The 13,469-nt window shown below is 50.8% G+C and overlaps 1 protein-coding gene across 4 annotated transcripts; it reads right to left on the minus strand.

Annotated features, from left to right (window-relative positions):
* Positions 1-4,986: 4,986 nt before the first annotated feature.
* Positions 4,987-12,352, minus strand: MYORG (myogenesis regulating glycosidase). Of its 4 annotated transcripts, none has more exons than XM_060609447.3 (3): positions 12,029-12,284; positions 9,089-9,233; positions 4,987-8,787 (listed from the first exon to the last, which is right to left on the minus strand). In XM_060609447.3, exon 3 carries the CDS (start codon positions 8,712-8,714, stop codon positions 6,570-6,572), a length of 2,145 nt encoding a protein of 714 aa, XP_060465430.1. In that variant the 5' UTR covers positions 8,715-8,787; positions 9,089-9,233; positions 12,029-12,284; the 3' UTR covers positions 4,987-6,569. The 4 variants fall into 4 exon arrangements, with proteins under 4 accessions (XP_060465430.1, XP_060465431.1, XP_060465432.1 ...); XM_060609448.3 differs by lacking the exon at positions 12,029-12,284 and adding an exon at positions 10,262-12,012; XM_060609449.3 differs by lacking the exons at positions 9,089-9,233; positions 12,029-12,284 and adding an exon at positions 12,294-12,352.
* Positions 12,353-13,469: the final 1,117 nt, after the last annotated feature.

Raw genomic sequence — 13,469 nt, forward strand, 5'->3', positions numbered from 1 at the left:
TTAATGTTCTCTTTCCAGGCCAGAAGGGACCACATCCCACTGATTTAATAAATGCCGGCTGGGCAGTGGTGCCAAACCACAGACTAGCTGCCTCCTAACAAGAGCTGGCCAGCCCTGTGCTCTCAGCATGGGAGGCTGTCGAAACTCAAGATGCTAAAATCTTATATGTCAGAGTTAGAAGGGACTGTAAAATGACCTAATTTTGCTGCTCATTTTTACAGCTGGGGAAATTGAGGCTTAAGAAGGTAGATGGCCCTGGCAGTTGCCTGTATGTGGGGTGTGTTGAGGATGAAGTGCCCGAGGGAAGACTCTACTTTAGAATATCTCATATGGCTTTGAAGTCATTCCTCTGGGCCTTACAGAGTTTTCCATTAAAACACAGGCACTTTGGGGGCACCTGGGTGGCTCAGTCAGTTAAGCATTCGACTTCGACTCAGGTCATGCTCTTACGGTTCATGAGTTTGAGCTCTGCGTCGGGCTCTGTGCTGACATCAAAATAAATAAACTTTAAAAAAACCACAGATACTTTTTTTAAATGTTTATATATTTTTTTGAGAGAGAGAGAGAGAGCGAGAGAGCGAGCATGAGCGGGGGAGGGGCAGGGAGCTAGTGGGACAGAAGATCAGAAGCAGGCTCTGCACCGACAGCAGAGAGCCTGACTCAGGGCTCAAACTCATGTACCACAAGATCATGACCTGCGTTGAAGTCGGATGTTTGACTGAGCCACCCAGGTGCCTCCAAAATACAGGTACCTTGGTGACAGAACCCCCATAAATTATCTTCACCTACTCTCTGCAGGAAGAATTGATAGGGTGGGACCATGGCATGTTATAGGAGATGGATGAGGTGGGGGGAGAGTGGGACTGAGACTAGGACATGGTGGGTGAGCAGGCTTTGTCATCATCCCCACTTTGCTTCTGGTCAGCTTGTTCAGAGATGTGGGACTGAGACCACAATATCCCCTTCGATCTGAGGCCCTCCATGCTCCAGAGCATGTCCTCCTGGAAGCATTCCCTAATAAGCACCCATCCTAAAAATACTATCCTGTTCCCACCTCTACCTGAAGAGGCTCCTCTTGGAACTCCACCTGTTTTCCCCAGTAGAGGAGTAGAGGTGTCTACCACCCAGGGTGGAGAAGCACTTAACAGACTTACCTTCTGGGGTGTGCTCTGGAAAACTAAAATGCCCTCTTGACTCCCAAACGTAATACCTTACACCCCCACAGTAGGCACTTCTTTGCTGAATTGAAGACCTAAAGGAATGAAGCTATAATGGTAGTTATTTGATGGTAGAATTTCAATTGAAATACTTGTGCTGATATGTATGAGACCTCAGGTGGGACCCCCATGTTTGGGGAACAGAGGATTACATCTCCATTGGTTCAGACTGTGGCCCAACCTGTCCCTTTTTTTCTAGAGGAAGGCTGTGCCAGCCCTGCTGCTGCCCCCTTGAGGCTGTGCTATAGATGCCCTGTGAGACCTGCTCTGTGCCTTTCTGGAATTCTACTCCTTTCCCTTCCCTTCCCCTCCCAATCCACCTCCTACTCAGGACTGTGTAATAGGAAGATCTCAACTGACAGCCTGAGGAGGGAAAAGGGCGATAGGGAGGGAGGGAAAAACACAAGGATACAGAGTACAGAGGCACAATTTCTTCCTATTCTTTAGACTGGGGACTCCTAGGGACAGGACCTCCTCTTCTGTGTTTTCCCATTCCTCATCCAACCCCAAGCCCAGCCAAGCTCAGGGTTTGCAACTTAAGGTCATGAATTCTCCCCTTCCCTAATGGGTGGAGGAGTCAAAAGGCACAAATCTCCAGTTACAAAATTACTAAGTCATGGGGATGTAATATACAGCATGGTGGCTATTAACAAAACTGTATTGCATATTTGAAAGTAGCAAGGTGGGGCACCTGGGTGGCTCAGTCAGTTAAGCGTCCGACTTCAGCTCAGGTCATGATCTCACAGTCCATGAGTTTGAGCCCCACGTCAGGGTCTGTGCTGACAGCTCAGAGCCTGGAGCCTGCTTCGGATTCTGTGTCTCTTTCTCTCTGCCCCTCCCCTGCTCATGCTCTGTCTCTCTCTGTCTCAAAAATAAATAAAAACATTAAAAAAATTTTTAATAAAAAAATTTAAAAAAGAAAGTAGCAAAGAGAGGAGATCTCGAATGTTCTCACTGCAAGAAAAATATTTGATAGTATATATGGTGTATTGATACACCATATCTGTATGGTGACAGATGTTAACTGGACTTACAGCAGTGATCATTTTGCAATATATACAAATATCCAATCATTACATTGTATACCTGAAACTAATACCTGAAAAATATAATGTTTTGTCAATTATATCTCAATATAAAAAAAGAGGTCAGCCTCCGTTTCCCCCTATATTCCATCAAAATGGTAAAGTGCATTGAATAAAAAAAAAGATTCTCCCCTCCCTTCAGACTGCTGGAAAAATCCATGGGCATGAAGTAAATGGCTAACCTTAAGATAAAAACCAGGTTGTTCCTTGGGAACAGGGGTGTGTGCCAGAGAGGGGAGGGTGTCAGCAGAAGTCCCGCTGAGTCAGACAATAGCAGGAAAGGAAATTACCCAGTTGCCTCTGTGGTTTTCTTCAAGGCTGGGTGGAGGCAGGCCTCCCCTCTCAGGGATGGGCTGTGCAGCTGTTCCCAGAACAGAAGGTAATATTTCTTCAAATGCTTTTCAAAATATATTCATAAGTATGTGTGTGTGAATAAAATAGAAACAGAGATGTGAGAAATATTCAGAAAGTAGAGGCCTTGAACATCAGAGCTTGGATATTTTCCTCAGTGATTTGATTGAATTTCAAAAAGATTTCCTTAGCTGCTATGTGGATTAGATTGAAGGGTCCAAGAGTGAAAAAAGGAGGTCACTGCAGTGGTCCAGGCTAAAATTAATATGATCTGTTGTGGGCTAGTGGCCAAGGGATGGAGCATTGGCCTTGGGCTTGAGGAGGGGAGAAGCGATCAGAAACTTGGTGAGGGGAACCAGCAGAAGACTTGCTCTGGAGCCAGCCAGAGTGAGATACACCTTACCCAAATCTTGGGGAACAAGGGCAAAGACCCTCAGAAATCTCACATCTTGGGCTTGACTAGGGTTCAGCTGATTCATATGGTATTAGAAAGGAGACTAAGACAGACTCTCAGGGTATATGGGGTTACAGAATGGGGGCATTAGGCCCCGGTCCCAGATCTCCTACAGTGGCCACTCTTTCCCCATCCATTACCTCTGGAGGAGTTCCCCATTCCTGAATATTAGCCCCCACCAGCCAGCTCAGGGGTATAGGGAGGCCAATTAGGAATTCTGGTCATACAAGGCTGCTGGAAGTTCCATGGAGTAAGGACAGCCACCGCCACCAGATATGCAGAGAAACATAAGTTGGAAATGCACAAGAGGATGGGGAGGGATGGGGTGCAGGACAAGGCTGGAAGGGGCCAAAAGAAGGGTAGAGGTGGCTTCCAACTCAGTTCCCTCACCTTCCCCTATCTCCCAAGATCTAGCTCTTTCTCATGGCTCCTGCAATTCTGGTCTTCCACCCCCTTCTTGAATCTCTCTGTTTTGGTATCAGTGGGGAAGGGAAAACACTTCTTGACCCAGTAACAGTGGGTGGCAGCTTCAGAAATATACATTTTGGCTGGCTTCCGATCCTTGGTAGTATACAGGCCAGTGCTAGACCATGCTGATGAAAGGTGGGTAGGAGATTCTAGGCATTTGGATGCAGAACACCACATTCCAGTCTAGTCTTGGTTACTAATCTTCTGCCAATACCCTCCTCTCTCAGTGCTTCAGTTTGTTCATCTGTGCTTTTGTGATTAATGAAAATGGCAAAAGCCTGGCCAGAAACCAGATCACAAGCCAAGGGCCAGTGTGCTGGAATTTGGCCAGAAAAGGGCACTCTTCCCTTTGGCCCTGTCCCAGCACACAGTGAATGCTCAGTGAGTACGGTTTGCCCCCTCCCCCATCTAGGCTGTAAGACACTAAGACCCTGCTGCCCACCCTTACCGCCCTTCTGAAGGGTGTATGCCTCCTCCTCCATGCCAGATTACTTAGGCCTTACAGATTGTTTTATCCTTCCCCATGCCATCTTAGCACACACTGCTTCATCTTGGGCTGTCCACTGGAACTTTCTGCAACTATAATATGTCCTGTCCAATATGTTAGCCACTCACTAGTTACACATGGCTTTTGAACACTTGAAATGTGGCTAGTGTGCCTGAAGAACTGTATTTTTAATTTTATTTCATTTTAGTTGATTTTAAAATTAAATTTAAGAAGGCACATGTGGGTAGTAGCTACCACATGGACAGCATAGGTTCTAGGCAGGCTTTTTTGTTTGTTTCTTGTTTAGTGTCCCTTGTTTAAAAGAAGAGTTGATAGGAGTTACCATTTATTGAGCACTTACTCTTTGCCAATTTTTGCATAAGTGCTTTACAGGTACATCTCAATGAATCCTAGAAATTCCATTCAAAAGATGAACAAACCATGGCTTAAGAGGTTAGTTAAACTGGCTTCAGATTGCAAAGAAAGTTGGAGGGCCATTCAAGTGTGAGTCATGCTCTCCAGCCACTTAGGGAACCTTCCAGGACCCAGCCTGGGTGTTCTGCTTCTACAGACCTAAAAGAAGTAAGCTAAAGATGGTTGCTGGGGCCCCAGGAGGTTCATCACTGAGTACTGATGGATGGATGCTCTTGACAAAAAGGAGAAGGAAGTTCATTCACATACTCCCCATCTCCTGGGGACACAGGAATCCTGGCTCCTGACATCCCACTTTCAGATATCTCTCCTCTTGCTTTTCTCCTGGACCACAGTGCCCTTTGGGTCACAAACTGAGAGCTCAACTGGGTGCTATGTGCAAATGTTTGGGAAACAGGCAGGCCCAGAGGAAGCCAGTTGGGTTGGGAGCTGGGGCCTAGAAAAATCCTTGTTTTTATGCAGTAAAACCCCACAGCAACAAAAACCAAGAAATAGTATAATAGCTACCTTTTATTGAGCACTACTTGTGCCAGGCACTTTACATACATCTGTACTTATAATTCCCACAATATCCTGGGAGGTAGGCATTATCATCACCATTTTACATATGAGGAAACTGAGGTTCAATAAGTATAAGCAGCTTGCTTAAAATCACACAGCTTATAGACAAGTGGTAAAATCAGCACTCAAGATAGACATCTGTGAGTGCCCCCAAACTTTCATTAGGCATTCTTCACACTGGGGAAATAGAGGGGGTAGACAAAAATAGAGGGGGAGTGGACAAAAGGATGCATTCTTTAGGAGTTGAGGGAAGCTGAGCCCTGCCCTGTTTCCTACCTCCCCGCTCTGGCAAGCCACTTCTTCAGACTCAGCTGCAAAGTCAGGGAGATTTACTCTGGCTGAGGTTGCTCTTCTTAGAAAGGGAAAACGGCTGAAATGAAACACCTTACCCTGTATGTGTATTTACAGGTGTCGATGTGCGAATGTAGTTCACGTGCCAAAGCACACCACATCAGAAAAAGAACACTGCTCGCTCCCTTTGACGCCACACCCCTGCCATGTATGCAGGAAGTGAGGCAGCTGAGAAATCTTGAAAGCGCTATTTATTTCCTGCTATAGTCCCAGAGACATCAATCAGGAGAGGGCCAGATCAACAATCAAAACCTCAAATTTGCTTCCTGTCCCCTCCTTCCAGGCTCATCCAGCTTCAGAAGTATTGTGTTCATTCTATAGATCCAGGAACACATGGTGCCTCTCTCTCTCTCTCTCTCTCTCTCACACACACACACACACACACACACACACAGGTTCTTGAGTTAAGGCACCAAGTTGGGCCTGCATGGCCTTGCAAGTCCTTGCCCATTAGGCCATGGCCCTGGTCCAGGGCTGAGCCCATGTGTTTACATAGATGGGTAAGTGCAGCATTAGGAGTCTCTTCACAAGTGAGGGACAACAATGATGGCTCAGTGCTGTGCCCAGTCCTTCTATCCTCTGGGATGGGACCTCCATCCTCCTTGTCTGTTGGCCAGACACCTCCATCCCATCTCCTTAGCTGGGGTAGGACCAGGTCAATACACTTCAGGCAAGTGCTGGGAACTCGGGGCCTGGCTTCCAACACCAAGAATGTGCCTTTCTAAGTGTGGCAGGGAGCTATTTGGGGACATTAAAAGGATTAAGTCCCAACCTCAGAAGGACAAAGATGGCCATTCAGGCCAGGACGGACAGTAAGGTTTCTCTCTGTGCTTTTAAAACACAATCATGTGTAATAGGAAGATAGCTGGCATTTTACCTCAGAGTTCTCTCGCTCCCACCTCAGAAAGAGGTTTCTGCAGACTGCAGCGAGCATGGAGGGAAAGAGTGTCTTTAGGATTGTGCGTTGAAATGGGAAGTTGCTTCAGCGCCCCCTCACCTGGCCCTGCAGGAGTTGGCTAGAGCACATTTATGTCAGCACCCACTTAGTGGGAACTGCAGAGGTGGGACCTTCCTGGAGATGCACGGTGTGGTTGTGATGGAGGGTTAAACACCTGCATGAAGACAGAGGTTAGGGCTGTGGGATTCCTGGGTCCTGGGTTGGGTCAGGATGCCCAGATGAAGTAGGCAACCTCATCCAGGTCCACGGGGTAATCAGTAAGCAGCACTGGGGTTTTGTCAAAAAGCTCGCCCTTATAGCTGCGCCACTTGCCTGCAGGCAGGTAGACATCTCGCTCCTGCTTGCCTGGCTCCAGTACTGGAGCCACCAGCAGCGTGTCTCCGATAAGGAACTGCGAGTCGATGCGGTGTGCTGTCTCATCGCCTGGCGCAATCCACCAGAGGGGGCGCACGATGGGGTCACCTGTGTCGGTGACCTCACCAGCCAGCTCAAGCAATAGCGGCGCTACGAGTGAGGCCCTAAGCGCTGCAAACTTGTGCGCGATAGCCACCACTTCGGCGTCATATTGCCAAGGTGGGACTGAGAACTGCATAGCGGGCATGAAGGCGGCCACCTCCAGCCAGCGAACATATAGCTCACGCTCCGGCACTTCGCTACCACCCACTGTGCGCTCAGACACTGCATTTCCACCCACCATATCAGGCAGGATGAATGGGTAGCCCAGCATGCTGACGGTGAGCACCGCGGGGATGAGCGAGCGCAGCCCCAGATCATAGCCCCACACCGAGTCGCGGTCCACTAGACGGAAGAAGCACGAGATGTTCTGTGACTGGTAGCCCACGCGAACCTCTGCCAGAGAGAAGAAGGGCAGCGCCATTTCAGTGTAGCGTCGGCTCCATATGCTGGGGTCTGACAGCGGCCTGTAGGTGCTAAAGTCCCGTGGCAAATAGCTGACCTCTCCTGCATCAAACTTGAAGGAAGCCACAGCATAGCGGGAGCGCAGCCGCCGCAGGTGTCCCTGGAACCAGTCACGAGCCTCTGGGCGTGTGAAGTCCAGCACTGCGCCGATGCCATTCCACCAGCGCACAAGCGCGGGCAGCCGGCCAGTGGGTTCGCGTACGAACAGCTCGCGTTCTACACCCTCACCAAAGCACGATGAGTTGTAGTTCACAAACGGGTGAACCCAGAGCGTGACGCGAAAGCCAGCGTCACGCAGACGGCGAAACATGTCAGTGGCATTGGGGAACTTGGCCTCGTCGAAGTCGAAGTCTCCATAGGCAGGTGTGTACATGTCATCTATTTCCAGGTGGCTGCTGTTGAATCGGTGCTGGCGGATCTGCTGGGCGAAACGTTGCACTTTGTCCTGGTTCACGGCACGCCCATACAGCACCCACGTGGACCAGATGGGGTCCCTGAAGGCCTCGGGTGCTGGCACCCTTGACGGTTTGTTGAAATAGCGTCGAACCATGTATTTGTGGATTGAAGTAACATCAGAGCCGACACACACACGGTAGCTGAGCTCTGGTGCTGCGGAGCGGCCAGCAGGTGGCTTGTAGGGCGTGTCATGGTAGCGGGCCTGCAGCCGCAGCGAGCGTTCGGTGCTGTTCCAGCCCAGGTGGAAGGGCACTGAGTCGTTGACCTTGATGGCAGCCGCACGCGATGACAGCCAGTAACGTTCGAGGATGCCTCCGAATGCGGCGTCAGAGGAGTAGACATCACTGGTGACGAAGGGCTGTGGCTCCTGCTGGCCATCCAGGCGGATAGGCCAGTGCTGGGTCCTCATCTCAGCACCGCCGTACCAGTGTGCCGCTGCATCGCCCAGGAACATGGCGTGTTCCACCGCGCGCCCTGGAGCTGCCTCCTCCCAGCGCACACGGTAGCACATGACCGTGTCCTTGGGCCTTACAGTCTGGATAAAGAAGTGCAGCGGGCGCCCATCTGCTGTGCGAGAACAGCCGAGCAGGGCACCGTCACGGCTGCAGGAGTCAAGGTCCAGCATGCCTGAGCGGAAGGCCAGTCGGAAGACTTGCTCACCCTTCTGGTTGCGGATGGAGAAGCCGCCTCGATTGAGGTCCAGCAGCTCCGCACGCAGGCGTTCTGCTTTGCGTAAAGAGGCACTGTAGTAGCACCAGGCCACCACTGCCGCCAACACCAGCAGCAGCCCCAGCACCGCAGAGCCTAGCAGTGGTTTCAGCTCTTTGGACGGCTTGGGCTTGGCAGGCGAGAAGTTATCAGGCAAGAAGGTGTACATAGCTGCGCCTGCGGTGGCCTTGGGACTCTTATGGTCTGTGTGGCTCCCAGGGCGGCGGCGGGGATAGGCTTGGCTCTTCTCCTGAGGGTTCTGGGGCATCAGCCCCCAGTTATGGAAGGAGTGGGCAGTAGGACCACCCAACAAAGCGCATCTGAACCTGGCCTGCCTGATTCTGGAAGGGGAAAGAGAGAAGTAGAACTGAGCTTTCTCATTCCATAGTATCTCCCTTTGCTGCAGCAAGAAAGAAGAGGTGTATACTTTGGAGAGGTTGTATTACTGGGATGTAAGGTCTGGGACTAAAGGCTTGACCCTTAACAGAACCATCTGTCTGTATCTTACCCACTCTTTCTCATGAGCCCAGTTTTTGACAAAATTAGTCAGGACTCTGAATGGGGAGGGGCAGATGGCATACATCCCCATTTCCCTGGTGGAAGAACAAACCCAGGCAGGGTCAGGGAGCTGTCTAGACTCACAGAATTAGTCAGGCCTCCCTGGATCACACATGGATGCAGTTCAGGCTGAAGAGAAGAGGAGGGATCTGGAGAGCGCCATGGTGGGAGAGGGAAGATAATCCAACCAGCTCCTTCAGACCTTTAACTGGGCAGTAGGCTGGCTTTCCTGTCCCCAGAGGGGGAGAGGAGAGAAGGGGGAACATCTCAGGCATGGAATTTAATCTTGAGTCAAAAGTCAGATTAAATCTAGAGATTAGAGAAGATACCCAAAGCCAGCCTCGGTCTTGGGCCTGCTTTGGAGAGAGGCAGGGTTGAGTCTGGACATTAGGGCTGGGGTAAAGAGTCTTGCCTGGGGGCCATGGTGACTTCTCAGACCACCCTTTCTTTGCTCTCTCAAATTCCACCCTGTTCTCAGTAATTGATCACCAAGTCCATTTCTCTGCCAACCTTCCTGCTCTCTCCTCCTGGCAACACATCTGTTGGCCAGCTACCTCCTGGATGTGTCTCTACCACTCACTGACTCTCCTGCTGCCCTTGCCCTAGTTTGGGCACTGTCATTTCTCCCCTGTATCATTGCAGTACTTTCCCCCTAGACCTCCCTGCTTCCAACTTCTTCTTCCCCCAATGCCTTCTGCTTACAGCAACCATGGTGATCTTCTTAAAGCACTTATGAGACTATATCTCCTCCTAGTTTAGAGAGCTGCTCATGACCCCCAGGATTAAATTCAGAAGTGTAAACTTTGCAATCAAGAGTTAAGGCATGTCATGGTCTCATCTGCTTTCTGATTCCATTTCCAGGCAGGCCTATCCTGTGACCACCAAACTCATTCCTTTCCTAATCTAAATCCTTCAGCCATATGCCCTAGGAAGTTTTGCCTAGCCACACTGGGCCAATGTCTCTCCTTCACCTATCAGACACCCCCTACTGCACTACATACACTCTCATACAGTGTATGCTAAACACACAGATATGACTGCAAAAAAAAAAAAAAAAAAAAAAACAAAAAACAAAAAAAAACCCACCAAAAACCAACCAAACAAACAAAACCCATAGACTTGGGGGGAGGTGTGTGTCCCAATCTGCTACTCAAGGCCACTGACCCTTCCTATCTCATCCCTCAGGGCAGAGTTCAACAAAGACATAGCACCAGCTAGGTGCACACACGACATACACAGTGCCAGCCGGCTGCCCACCTGTTCCAGCTGGGAGGAAGTAGAGAGGGAGACTGGCAAATAGTAATTAGTCTCCTCCCAGATGCCAGTGTCTGTCTCAAAGTCCTCAGCTATTTCCAAGGAGATGCCAGAACTGCTCAGGGTCCTCAACTCCCCCACCTCTCCCATGAAGAAACTGTCAAGAATGACAGGTACAGACCAGAATTTGATCCCAGATGTCAATATATAGCTCCTTACAATCTCCCCTCCCCTCCAGTGAGGTGTTGTCTCAGGACCTCATTCTCTGTGCTCCCTCCCCCCAACTCCCTAAGCTGGTCAGTTCCAGCTGGTCTGGAACAGCCTCTTACTCTCTTTCTCTCATCCCACACAACTTAGCTTTCAAAACTTCCCCACACCAATATGGACTTCCCTTCCTGTAGGAACAGGTTAGAAAAGCCCTCCTGGAGAATGAACACAGTAGCCTTTAACTGATGCCCTCAAGCTAAGCAAAACCCAAAGAAGTACCTGCTGTACATTTATATTCATTCATTCATTCATTCATTCATTCATTCAGGACAATCAAGGCCCCTTCTGGGCACTGAGGGAATAAGGGGAAAGGGTCCATATCTGAAGAGGACAGAGAACAGGGCATCCTCAAAACTTTCATATTAAATCAGCCTATCTCATTACACCTGGAGGCATAGAAAGGCCACCAAGATGACCTCAAAAGCCCTTTCCAACAGGTTCTGAGAATCTTAATGTTCTAGGATTCCAAGGGCTTTTTTTTTTTTGTGAAGGACAGGAACCCACAGGCCTAGGAACCCACTCCATGCAGGCCCTGTAATGGTCTCCCAAATGCCACCACAGCATCCAACTCTAACAATAATACTGAACAAGAAGTATAGCTATAGTGCCTATTCTACAGATGAAGAAACTTGCCCAAACAGAAGAAAGAACTTGTTTGAAGTCACCAGGTAGCAAGGTTGCCTAATCCAAAATCCCAGCTTAACCCTCCACAGCATAATTTTCAAGAGATGGGAGATAATGGTCCGACTGGCTGTCTGAATGCAGCAGAGGAAAGGAGCTTTGTGGGCCAGAGGGTGGGACAGGCTCCCACCCACTCAGGTGAGTGTGTGCATAGTGAAGCCTATCTTCTCAAGGACTGATGCTGCTGCTTGCTCCAGGAAGGCTACTTGGGGGTAGGAAAGGGGCAATTTTAATGGCATCTGGTATCGGGACTGTGGAGGAGGAACTATGGTTCCTGTGTTAACAGCGTTAGAGACCCCTGTAATCTGCCGCCTCCGCCATCTGGCCAACCACAGGCTAATGCCAGCAGGTGGGGTCTGATCTAGCCAAGCCTTTCCCCACTTGACACTCAACCTCAGTCTTGGCCGCCGGCCCTTGGCCGGATCTGAGGGGGAGGGCCCGGCCTGGCCCCAAAGAAAGGAGGGCATGCCAAGTTGAGTCGTTTGCCCAACATAATTCCATGGGGGGGGGGGGGGGGGCTTGGGGGAGGAATGTCAAAGGCAACTCGATCCCGCCCATCTCCTTGCCCTCCTCAATGACAGGATCCGAAGGGATCGAGTGACTGCGCCTACAGCTTGGAATACTCCAACCCCACCCCAGCGCTACAGCTACAGTGCCCGAAGGGACAGAATGAGGTCTAGGGGCCAGCCTCCCGCTGGGAACCGCGGCTTGAGAAGGGGCCCAAGTGTCCAGACTCGCACCCTCTACTCATTAGTAGGAGCTAAAGTTCAGGAAGTGTGCTTCCTCAACACCCCCCAAAGTCCCACCGCTGGGCTCACTCACGGCAGTGACCCCAGAAGTGGGGGTGAAGGGAGGCTCCCGAAGATTCCCTCCACGCTAGCCGGAGTTGGGCTCCCACGGCACAGCGCGGGGCTCTGCTAAGCTGGGAAACAGCTGAGGCCCTCCTCGGGACCCGCCCTCTTCCTGCTCGGCCACGCCCCGGTCGTTCCGTTTCATTTCGGGCTTCGGAGTCCAGCCCCGCCCCTGGTGCTCGATCCCTCTGCCCACATTGTCACGCGGACCTAAGGCCCCACCCCTTAGCCCCCACCTTTCTTCTGCTGTTTTGTGCCCACCTCCGGGCGACTCTGGAGGGCGACCAGCCGGAGGTCTCCCGGCTCCGCCCCCTGCCTTCAGGCCCGCCCCCGCCGGGCAGTTGCTTACCGCATTCAGGCGGGGCTCTGCCCTAGGCCTTCTGGGAAATGTAGTTCTGGAGGAAGGAAGGAGCAGTTGTAGACTTAGGATTCTTGCACTTCTAGGCTAAATTTGGGATGTGTATGAGGAGAAACGAGCCACAGGGTAAAGGGGCAGGGTTGGCTCTTGGGATTCCTTCCCCTCCAGATTTGGGCAGGTGGAGGCCATCTCGGTATAACGCTCTCACTAGCTCTCCATGTGGAAAAAATTTCCCATATGGAAACAATTCATATAGAAAAAGGGTAGCGGAGTTCCGGGAGGATCTCAGAGGCTCGGTGCAGGACGGATCCTATTAAGGACCCAACGGGAGGAGGTTAGTTCCACCAGCCGGGAGGCCCAAGTTGTTGGTTCCCACCGGACCAGTAGTTTCTGAGGTTGGGGACATCGGGATTTTGCAATTCCCCCTCTGCCCTCTCCCGCCCCCCGACACCCCGTGGTAGCAGCCGTTAGAAATGACCGTGCTGTGAGGTGATGGACGTGACCCGCCATACCCCTGCTTCGAGGAGTTGGGTGCAAAAATGCTAAAGATCCCAGAGATTCCAGAACACCCCACCCCTTACTTCTAGAGGGACAGAGAAACAGGGCTTTGCTTTGTAGTTCGAAATTTCTTAGTCATGAAACCCTCTAATGTTATGTTTTGGACCTTTGGACTTGGGTAAGGCAGGGCAGTAAGGGTGTCTGGACATAGACTTTTGGGGGACTGTGATGGAGACTCTGGGAGAAGAGATCAAGAGCTTTGGGTATAGGGATAGGTCTCTGACTGCAGAATGGAAGATTCTGGGTCCACTGAGATGTGGCAGTGAGGGAACATCTAGGTTTGGGAGATACTGAAGAAATGTCAGCTGGAGGGACCTCCTGGGTGTGAGGTCCTTGGGCCCTCCCTGCATGGCTAGGTAGACCCGTTAGTTTGGGTGGAGGGGAGATCACCAGCTGATGTTATCTATCAGGAGGGCACTCAGGGCCACCAAAGAGAAACACTGAGATGGGGGCAGGGAGGGCTCAGGGCAGGATGACTGAGAAACTACAGCTCGGA

Source organism: Panthera onca, chromosome D4 (assembly GCF_046562875.1).
Source record: "Panthera onca isolate mPanOnc1 chromosome D4, mPanOnc1 haplotype 2, whole genome shotgun sequence".
Classification (NCBI taxonomy): Eukaryota; Metazoa; Chordata; class Mammalia; order Carnivora; family Felidae; genus Panthera; species Panthera onca.